At 39.8% G+C, this 11,331-nt stretch overlaps 1 protein-coding gene across 1 annotated transcript in view; it reads right to left on the reverse strand.

Annotated features, from left to right (window-relative positions):
* Positions 1-393: 393 nt before the first annotated feature.
* LOC108297589 (testis-expressed protein 11-like) overlaps positions 394-11,331 on the reverse strand; it is a gene marked incomplete at its 5' end in the record, with an annotated part of 127,171 nt that continues 116,233 nt past the window's right edge. Inside the window, 2 exons of the mRNA XM_017520235.2 lie at positions 394-634; positions 1,223-1,387. Coding sequence (XP_017375724.1) covers positions 542-634; positions 1,223-1,387 — 258 coding nt within the window. The remainder of the gene's footprint in view (positions 635-1,222; positions 1,388-11,331) is intronic.

Raw genomic sequence — 11,331 nt, forward strand, 5'->3', positions numbered from 1 at the left:
GAACCCCTGGCCTCAAGTGATCTGCCCACCTTGGCCTCCCAAATTGCTAGGATTACAGGCATGAGCCACCATGACTGGCCTGGGATAAGTTCTATTAGAAACTGGGCAACAGATTCTCAAGGATGTTAGAGAGAGATTTCATGAATCAGATAAATGCTGGCCCTGGTGACCACTAAGATCCTTCCAAAGAAGAGTCTAGGATTCTTTGCTATTTTCAGGGATTGGGAATTTGAGCACTTTGGGAATAAAATGGATCCTGTGTTGGGCTGAGATGAACATTCTCTTTTGTTCACATGGAGTATAAACCATCTTGCTCTCACATGGTCTATTTCACTATCATCCTTAGCACTTTGGAAAATTCATTTGTGCCCCAGAAATGATCTGGTCACCAAGGTAAATTCAGTATGCTTCACTTAAAGTTTATTCAACAACATGAAAACAGGGTCTGAGAAAACAGAAACAAAAGTTCAAGAGAAACTCTGGCAAAAATTTAAACAGTCAGCATCTGAGAACAATATACTTCATGTGGCCATGAGCTTGCCTAATCTGTCTTGCTCCAGTAGCCATGTTCATGAAACACTGGGCCCTTGTTGCTGTTCAGTGCCTCCACAAGCTGACTATATAGCATATTCATCTGGAAAAGAGAACAACAAACAGATTTCTTGAAGGGAAAAGGAAATGTGGGAAAGCTTCCCAGATCCACGGTGATGGCAGGAAAGCTAACCCTTACCTTCAGAGATCTAAGGGATCTCAGATTTGGGGAGAACATACAGTCCTCTCTTGAGGAAAAATTAGTCTTGAGGACAAGGAATCCTCTATTATAAGGGAGAAGATACTTAAATATAAAAGATCCTTTGCTCTTATTTTGTAGCAAGGCTTTTTCTCCATCAAACCTCTCCTGGTTAGCCAATGGCCCAGAAGTCTGCAACTGAGAATATAGTTCCTGGAAAAAACGCCTTTTTCAACAGTCATTGCTTTGAGCAGAGGCCAGTCCTTCCCCCCGACATGCACTGGCACTGACAGTGATGCGTCTTTCCAGAGCTCACTCTTGGCATTCCTCTTAATTAGATTCTATTTGCTATCCTTATGTTTCCCCCTGTACTCTGTCCTTCTTGGTTTTTGCTCCTAGCCAAGGTGGATGGGGTTGAGTCCTCGTGGAGAGCCCAGCGGTAACCTTTTGCCCCCAGGTCATGTCATCCACCCTAGCCCTCTCCCTCCTCACCTGAGTTTCATAGCTTCCCTTGAAGGAGGTAAGGTGGTCAAGAAAACGCAAGGCCAGACCACACCACTTTTCAGCAGATACATACTTGCTCTTGCTAAACATAAGTACTCCAGTATTCCAGGACTTGATCATCAGCCAGAGAATCTCCATTTCTGGGTAGTCTTTCTGAAATCCAAGGACAGAAATTTTGCAGTTATTACTGTCACAGTTCATTGTAGCACTGCCTGTATCCACACTATGTCCCATTATTACTAAACAATGTGAGCTCTTCTGACATTTAGGAAGGTCTGTCCTCCTAGAAAGCATAGGAGGAGAGCACCTTGAAGATCTGTCATCTGTAGAATGTTCCATAGCAAGATCTCATGAAGAGACAAAAACCTAGGTCCCCTCTGACTGAAGGAAAGAATTAGATAGATTCCTAGTCTCCCTGAAGCAGGAGAAAAACCTGTGTCCTGTTTGGGGCTTCCCTTGATTCTGTCTTCAGTCAATTACTTCCTTAATATCTACCTCTACTTTGTGGAGAAGGTTGTCAAGAAGCAGTTTTACTGAATTTCTTAATTTCTGTTACCAGAATTAGTCCGTATTTGGAGAAGAAATTATATTCATCTTCAGAGTTAACAATATCTCCCTAACTATGAAGACAGCACATATTTCTAAGATGGCCCCTTAGCCTTATCAGTGATCTTTAACATGACTAATCACGAGATTATATTTGCTTCTTCACAATAGTTTGCAATAGTGAAAAGTATCAGTCTAAGAAGCTACTTTCTCGGTTCTTGTATAAGAGATGGAACACAAAGCATTCATGTTAAAGCCCCAGAAGGGAGAAACGTGATAGGAGACACATTGGGCAGCAGCTTTTAGCAAGTGTCGAGGATGCTGTCTCAGCTGTCATCCTTTCATTCATTTGGATCCAAGAAGAAATGATCATACATAAAACACTGTGATAATGAGGGCACTAAGAGGGAAAAGACAAAGCTTTTATCCTAAAGGTTGTGCAATGCTTTTGGGGACACGAGGCATCCACATGTAAAGATGACTTGACAAGTTTTGTGATTAAGAGACACAAACATTAGGTGGTCTTGTTCAGGAAAAGAAATGAGCACTAGGATATCACAGTCAGAGGCAGTCTAGTCTCTGCCTGAAACACTACCCCTCATCCTTGTCCACTTCACAGACTTCTACTTTTTCTTCAAATTCACAAGCAGAGTTAGTTGTCTGTTCCCACAGTGAGCTTCCCCTTCCTCTATATAACATATCATACTGTTTTGAAATGCTATATATTTATCTCCTCCAGACTACTGAGTTCCTTGAGGAACAGGGAACTTTTCTTGTGCATTTTTGTCTCTTCAGAGTCCCGCACTGTGACTGGAACATAAGAGAGGCACAACAGATGTTTGCTGAATGAATGAATGAACGAACAAATAAATCAATATCCAGTCAGATGCCACCTCCTCAGTGAGGATTTCCCTGGCTCTCTATAATTTCTTGCTCAAACCTCTTGGCCCCTCTGGCACTTTGTTCACAGCACCATAATAGTACTTTGAACACTCTACTGCCTGTCTCCCCCACTAGGCAGGGAGCCCCCTGAAGGTAAAATGGCATTTGCCTTTGTATGTTCATAGCTTGGCCAGTGTCTGATACAGGGTATGAGTGTTGTGATCTTAATGTTATGAATGAAAAAAATGACTGAACAAACATACATGATCTTAGGGTAGATGAGTAGGATCTAGATTATATGAAATGTCCAGAATAGGCAAAGCCATAGAGACAGAAAGGAGATTTGTGGTTGCCAGGGGCTGCGGAAGGGAGGTATGGGGAGGGATTGCTAATGGGTATAGAGTTTCTTTTGGAGATGATGAAAATGTTCTAGAATTAAATAATGGTGATGGTTGCACAATCTTGTGAATATACTAAAACCCACTGAGCTGTATACCTTAAAGTGGTGAGTTTTATGATATATGAACTAAATCTCAATAAAAAGAAAAATATAGATATTCAGAGAAAGAGAAGGGCATTCCATATGGGCAGAACAGAATAAATGAAGACTTGGATTGTACTTGAGAACAAGCATGGCTTAGGAAGACCAAGAGTTGTTTGGCCTAAGCAGACAATTTATATAGAGGAGTTAATGGGAAATAAGACTGGAAATGTAGGATGGGGCTTCCTGAGCCTTTCCTCAATATTCTTCCTCAGAACACTAGTGTCATGAGAAATGTTAACAGATGGTCTATGAAAATAGAGTTCTTTAGTCAAATACATTTTGGAAATGCTGCATTCTATATATCACCATTTTGGAGCATTATAATGCACATTAGTTCACCGAAAGTTTAAGGAAGTTTTACAGTAAAGAAACCATGGAACTTTGTCTAATCCAGGGTATGTGGAATGTTTGCTAACATCTTGTGAGCTGGAGTGTTAAGGGTTTTTGCATTACAGGCTTCAGACTTTGAAATTTATCCTCCTGGCAATGGGAAGGCAATGAAACTTTTGGAGAAAGAGAGTGATACGATAAAAGTGTAGTTTTAATGAGATAGAAATGCCAGTGGTGTTTAGAACAGACCTGAGTGTGGGAAAACACAGACAGGGAGACTTGTTTAAAGGGAGTTGTGTGAGTCTAAGAATGAAGTGATGAGGGTCAGAATGAAAATAGTAACAATGGAGATGAAAAGATGTAAGAATCATTTGAAGAAAGAATCAATATAACTTGGTAACTGATTTGATAAGGGGAATGAAAGGTCAAGTGAAAATGGCTCTAAGGTATGCAGTTTGAATGGGTGAAAGAATGCTGGTATCATTGAAAGAAAAATTTCTGGGGATAAGGAATAAAGGTAACAATAAGTTCTATTTTAAACATGTTGGCTTGAGGTAACTCTGGAGGTAAGCAGGCTGTTGCAGATATAGACTGGAACTCAGGTAATAAAGTGTATCAATTCACTTAAAGGACAGAGTATGGAATACAGAATAGCAAAGAGCAGAGAATATTGGAAATGTTCATAGTTGGGTGGTAAGAGGGAAAAGAACGCAGAGGAGTGGCAAGAAAATAAAGGACAAAGGAAGAGAATTTCAATAAGGAGGTAGTGGTCAATAATGAAGGCCAGAGAAAAGAGACCATCATATTTGCCTAGAAGGTGGTAATTTGTGGTCTTGAAAAGTGTGGCTGACAGTGCAGAGTGTGAGGGAAAGAGTGACTGAAGATGAGGGCAGATAGGTTAGCAGGGCCTTGTAGACCACATTCAGGAGTTTGGTCTTTAAAAGCAACGGGAAACTACTAAAGAGGATTTCAAAAGGTCATGAATACTCAAAAATGTAAAAGATCACCTTGGTTGCTGGGCAAATAAGGGAAGGAAGGAAGCAAGAGTAGATGCGAGACCAGTTAAAAGGTTCCTGAGATCACTAAAGTAACTGAGATAAAAGGAGACAACTTGAACTAGGTTACTGACGGTGAAAGACAGGAGGAAGTAGATGAATTTGAAGGACACTTGGGAGGTCAAATTGATAGATTAGAAGTGGGAGTGAGGGAGGTGCTGAGGATAACTCCTAGATGTCTGGCTTGGCAACTAGAAGAATGACATGCCATTCAATGAGTTAGGGAACCCTTGAGTTTTAATTTGCATTAGTTGCCTTCATGCCCAGCATTGCTTATGAAAATCATTGCTCTTCAATAAAGAAATGTATCCACACAGCTACTGATCGTAAAGCCACATGGACTTGCCTACATGTAATACAAATCAATGCCAGCAAACTGAGGTGATTGCTCTGATGGTTTTTGGGGGCTCATATTTGAAACCAGGTTTCTCTGTCCTCAACATCTTAATACATACGGCAGCCACACAGATCTCTAAGTGAATTGCAGGTATTCTGGAGCACAAATACCTGTCTTTTTAGGGTCTCCTTAGATTACCAAAGTAAATATTATGTGCATCAGGTTTATTAAGATACAATTCAAATACTATAGCTTACCAAAAGTGCACAATGCAGTCGTTTGTAGTATATTCACGGTATTCACTGAGTTCTGCCACCATGACCACAATCAATTATGGAATATTTTCATCCCTCCGAAAGGAAAGTCCACGCCCGTTAGCTCCACATTCCCACTGCCCCCAGCCAATCCTTCCATTTCCTCCCAATACCTGCCCCCCTACAGCACTAATCCCTGGGCAACCACTGCTCTCATTTCTGTCTCTTATAGAGTGGCCTTTTCTGAATGTTTAAGATACATGGGGTCAGCCGTATGTGGGCCCTTGTGACTGGCATCTTTCACTCACCATGTTTTCAAGGTTTATCCATGTTATAGCATGTGTCAGTACTTCATTCCTTTTAATGGCCAAATAGTATTCCATTGAATGGAAATACCACATTTTGCTTACCCATTCATCGGTTGACAGGCATTAGGGTTGTTTCCATTTTGGGTTATATGAATAACTTTGCTATGAACATTTGTGTATGAGTCTTTGGACACATATTTTCATTTCTCTTGGTATACACCTACCAGTGGAATTTCTGGGTCATAGGGTAACTATGTTTAACCTTCTGAGAAGTTGCCAGACTTTTTCATAGCTAGAACAAACAATATAAACAATAAAATAAAGTAATATTGTATTATAAATCAAAGTATAAAAAACATATCTGCCTGGGTGTGGTGGCTCATGCCTATAATCCCAGCACTTTGGGAGGCCACAGAGGGCAAACTGCTTGAGCTCAGAAGGTTGAGACCAGCCTGGGAAACATGGTGAAACCACATCTCTACCAAAAATACAAAAAAATTAGCTCGGTGTAGTGTCATGAGCCTGTTGTCTCAGCTACTTGCGAGGCGGAGGTGAGCAGATCTCTTGAGCCCAGGAGGTCAAGGCTGCAGTGAGCCATTATCATGCCATTGCACTCCAGCCTGGGTGACAAAGTGAGACTCCATTTCAAAAAAACCCACAAAACTTATATTTTTTGGCCAGGTGTGGTGGCTCATGCCTGTAATCCCAGAACTTTGGGAGGCTGAGGCAGGGGTATCACCTGAGGTCAGGAGTTCAAGACCAGCCTGACCAACATGGAGAAACTCTGTCTCTACTAAAAATACAAAAGTAGCTGGGTGTGGTGGCACATGCCTGTAATCCCAGCTACTTGGGAAGCTGAGGAAGGAGAATCGCTTGAACCCAGGAGGTGAGATTGCAGTGAGTCGAGATAGTGCCGTTGCACTCCAGCCTGGGCAACAAGAGTGAAACTCTGTCTCAAAAAAAGAAAAAAAAAAACTTACTTTTTATTTTTTCATAGAGACAGAGTGTCACTTTTTTGCCCAGGCTGCTCTCAAACGTCTGGCTTCAAGCGAAACTTCCACCTTGGCCTCCCAAAGTGCTGGGATTACATGCATGAGCCAGTGCACCTGGTCTAAAATGTTTTGTGGTATCTTGTGTTATTTATTAATTTATGTAACCAAATACATTTGTTTCTTGTACAGCTTGTGAGTGGATCCTCTCTATTCCATGATTTTAAAAAATGCTTTCCTCTATTTTTTCCTAATGCTTTTATAGCTTTGATTTTATGTTTAGCTCTTTATCTGGATTTTCTTTATTTCTTCCTTTTGGACTTTATTTTTGTGCATGGTATAAGGTAAAAAAATAATACTATCACTTATATCATACTATGTGCTGCTGTAAGTACTTTATATATATTAACTTATTTAATACTAATAATACTGTAACGTAGGCACTATTTTTTTTAGCTTTTATTTTTATTTTTCACAGAGACAAGTTCTCACTATGTTGGGCCAGGCTGGTCTTGAACTCCTGGCCTCAAGCTAGAACGAACAAACTTCTGCCTTTGCCTCCCAAAGTGCTGAGATTACTATTATATTTATTTTACAGATGAGCATACAGAGGTATAAAGAATTAATTAATAAGACTAAAATTATACAGCTAATAAATGGTGTAGCCAGAATTTATTTGAACTGGCTATGTGGCTCCAAAGTCTGTTCTCTTAACCACTATGCTATAATGCCCCTCAGTTTAAAAATAATGATTTGACTTTGCTTTTTAAATTGCCCCAATAGCATTTTACCAATTGTTCCATCTGTGGAACAATTGGTAAAATGGTATTGGGGCAATTTAAAAAGTTAAAGCATCTGTCCCTCAGTGATGCGATAAACCTCCTCTGTTGCATACAAAATTCTCATAGATATGTGGATCTCCTTCTGGGCTCGGTTCTATTCTATTAATCTATTTGTAGATTTTTGCACTAATGCCATACTGTTAAAATTAATATCATTTTATAGTTTTAAAAGTATTTGATGGGGCAAGTCCTTCCTTGTTCTTTTTCAAAAAGTGTTTTGGTTCATTTCCTTTTAGGGAAGAATTTTAGAATCACCTTATCAAGTTTCATTAAAAATCCTATTGAGATTTTAATTTCGATTGAATTTATTGTACTAAATCTAGGGAAACTGACTATATTGTTAAGGCTTTCCTGTCCAAGAACATGGTATATACTTCCATTTGTTTGAGACTTATGCATTCTTGAAAGCAAAATGGAATGATCTGTAAACAAGAGAGTAAAAATGATGGACAGGAAATAAAATGCCTCAGGAAGTAGAAGGGGATTGAACTGAAAGTGCAAGGTTGAGAAAATTTCTTTTGGGAAAAGGGGAAAGGTGAGTAGATAGGTACAGTGGTAGAATGTTATATTTGAGACATGGGCCAATGAGGGATCTCATATGTGATGCGCTTGATCTTCTCAATTGGAATGATATGACGAGATCATCTAATGGAGAATGAGGTAGGTCTAAGTTTTCATAAGGTTAGAAAAGGTATGAAGTAGCCACTTTACTTGAGTTTGCCAAAAAGTTGACAGGAATAAAAGTATTTCTGAGCAGCAATGAGAACCCATTGAAAGCTTAACAGCATGAATCTGTACTGGGCCAGATCTAGATGGTGTGTGCCTTTCTTTAGTGATTCTGCTGCTCAAGATCAGGAGCAGAAGAACTGATGGTGACAAGGTACCAGGTTTGGAAAAAAATGAAACAGCAGGCGTAATCAAAAGAAGAGAGTAAGAGAGAAGGAAGGAAAGAGAGGAAGGGAAGGAAAGGAAGGGAAGGAAGGAAAAGAGAGAAGGAAGAGAGGGAGGGAAGGAGAGAGGGAGGAAGTAAAGAAATAAAGAAAAGAGAAAAAAAAGGTAGTTAGACTGGACTATACTAGAGTGGGAAGAGACGAGTGACTTAAAGTTCAAGTGAGAACGGAGAATAGATATGGGGAAGTAAGGGAGATTCTACTCAATAGAAAAGCATTGCCATTAGCTAGCAATCTTGAAGGTGGAGCAGTGCCACAGTGGGTGGTTTATATGTGATGTAGACAGTGGCTAAAGGGTAAAAAAATGAAACTGTGAAGTATAAGAATTGCTAACATGGATGCCAAAGTCACTTAGGATAATAAATAACAATGAAGTTACCAAGGAAGGAAAAGGTGGGTCCAGGAAGTGCCAGTTCATGACAACATTGGTGATTAAGAGATACATGTTTTAAGTGAAGAGAAGGAAAAGGAAGGTGGTGTGTAAATAGTACAAAGTGCCACCATGGAGCAAAGATCCAGGTAATTTAGTCCCTTTTGCTGAGAAAAAGGGAGTTGGAGAAGATGAGACCTCCATAAAAATTGGTAGTGAGGGACATGTTTTCTTCAGGAAAGATTCTGCTTTGTTCTAAGAAGAAGGGAGAGAAAGAGGTAAACGTTGATTTTAAAGAGAATATTGACTATTGCCTGGGAAAAACTCTATCTTGTTTTTAGGGTTGGATGAGGCTATGGATGGATAGCCTTAAGGATCTAGATAAGGATTTGGAAAATACAGAGTTGTTAAAATATTTGAGGGAAAGGGAGTGACATAGTTCTAGGGAGATATATTTTGATAGGGATGCACAGGAAAAACTGGAGAAAAGAAGAAAGAGCCAGAGACCAATTAGGAAACTACAAAGCTGTAGGAGAGACACAATATCAAAGTCTGACTCAAAGATGCCTTTGTGTGAACCTCAATTCCAGTCTCAGAGAGATGTGGAGTTTGGAAGAAGGAAGATTTCAATGAAAGAAGGCTGGATGCAGGGGCTCACATCCGTAATCCCAGCACTTTGAGAGGACACGGCAGGAGGAATGCTTGAGCCCAGGAGTTTGAGCCAGCCTGGGTAACATGGCAAAACCTCCTCTCAATTAAAAAAAATTTCTTAAAAAAACAGATGAAAGAAAACTCAAAGACCATTGTCCTATGAAGAAAGAGCATGGGGTAAAATTTTCAGCTTTGCCAGTATTTGGTGGTATGATCTTACATAAGATATTTAACCTTTCAATGCCTCAATCTCCAAAATAATGAGCTTAAATTAGGTAACTGCAAAGATCATTAGTTTCCAGTTCTAAATTTTCTCAGTCATTGAATAAAGCTTTACCTTATATTTCTATTAGATCCCAATTGCCTAATTAATTAACTTATATAAGATTGGAAGAAGGAACTGAGATGAAATTGAACTAGAAGTCCACACAAGAGACAAATGATACTGATAAATGACCTTCTCAAACCTTAGTGTGCAAACAAATCACTTGGAAATACTGCTTTTTGTTTTGAAATGGAGTCTCACTCTGTCGCCCAGGCTGGAGTGCAGTGGTGTGATCTCGGCTCACTACAATCTCCACCTCCTGGGTTCAAGGGATTCTTCTGCCTCAGCCTCCCGAGTAGATGGGATTACAGGTACCTGCCACCATACCCAGCTAATTTTTGTAATTTTAGTAGAGACGGGGTTTCACCATGATGGCCAGGCTGGTTTTAAACTCCTGATCTCAGGTAATCTGCCCGCCTCAGTCTCCCAAAGTGCTAGGATTACAGGCGTGAGCCACCGTGCCCAGCTGGAAATACTGTTAAAATGCAGACTGATTTAGTAAATCCGGGTTGGGGCCTAAGATTCTATACTTCTAACAAACCTCCTAGGGGATGCTGATCACACTTTGAGAAGCAAACTCTTAGAGAATGTAGCTCAGTAGTTTGAATCACCTTAGTTTCCTTTGTAAAAGGAAAGAGTCTGTTCTACTGGGCTTCTTGGTTACAAAACAGGCCTTTGTGACTGTGTGACTCTGACATCAGCTGTGAGGATTTGGTTCATCCCTTCTCTTTAAGTTTAGGTTTTCCCCCCACCATTATTTAAGTTTTTGTATATTCTTAAAAATGAACCAAGAAATTTTCACCTCCATGAGATAGAATAGGTGTACTTATCCTTATTCTTCCTGGTAAACAGAACTAACTCCTGAAAATTTTACATAAAACGAACATAAGAAATCTCTGAAAGATGTAGAGGAAGACCTTGGAGCCAAGGATTGGCATAGTGCTAAGTTCCCTGGGTTTTCTTTTTGCTTCACATACTCCAAACCTGGTGCTAGAGATGCCGATAGACAGACAAAAAAAAAAAAAAAAGAAAAGAAGAAAAACCCCCAGGAAAAGCCTGCTGTCTCTAGACAAGGGACCAGTAGTAAAAAGGAGTCCTCTACCTTGAGTATCAATGATGGAGGCCAAGTTAGAAACTTAGGCTTGTTTCTACCTCTACCTGGATGTAACAAGGCTGGGCCCACTCCCTTGCTAAAGCAGTGTCAGAGAAACCCAGTTAAAACAGAAGGTTTAAATGGGATCCAGAGTCTCGGAACAAAATATGAAAATGTCCATGTTTAACGAATTTACTCATTATACCAATAACCAGGAAGATCTCAAACAATGAAAAAAGACAATCATCAATTGATGCCAACAATGAGATGACAGAAATGTTATACTACCAAAGATTTTTTTCTATGACTTAAACAAATGGGGTAAAATACACATAGCACAAAATTTAGCCATCGTAACCATTTTAAGTGAACAGTTCAGTTGCATTAAGTACATTCACATTGTTGTCCTACCATCGCTACCATCCATCTCCAGAAACAGTTTCATCTTGAAGAGGTAAATGTCTGTACCTAAGTCCTCGGCAACCACCACTTTATCTTTTTTAAAAAAATGTTTATTATGTGCCACGCAGCCATCAAAAACGATGAGTTTGGGTCCTTTGTGGGGACATGGATGAACCTGGAAACCATCATTCTCAGCAAACTGACAGAAGAGCAGAAGAT

The sequence above is a fragment of the Cebus imitator genome, unplaced genomic scaffold (assembly GCF_001604975.1).
Source record: "Cebus imitator isolate Cc_AM_T3 unplaced genomic scaffold, Cebus_imitator-1.0 Scaffold818, whole genome shotgun sequence".
Taxonomy (NCBI): domain Eukaryota; kingdom Metazoa; phylum Chordata; class Mammalia; order Primates; family Cebidae; genus Cebus; species Cebus imitator.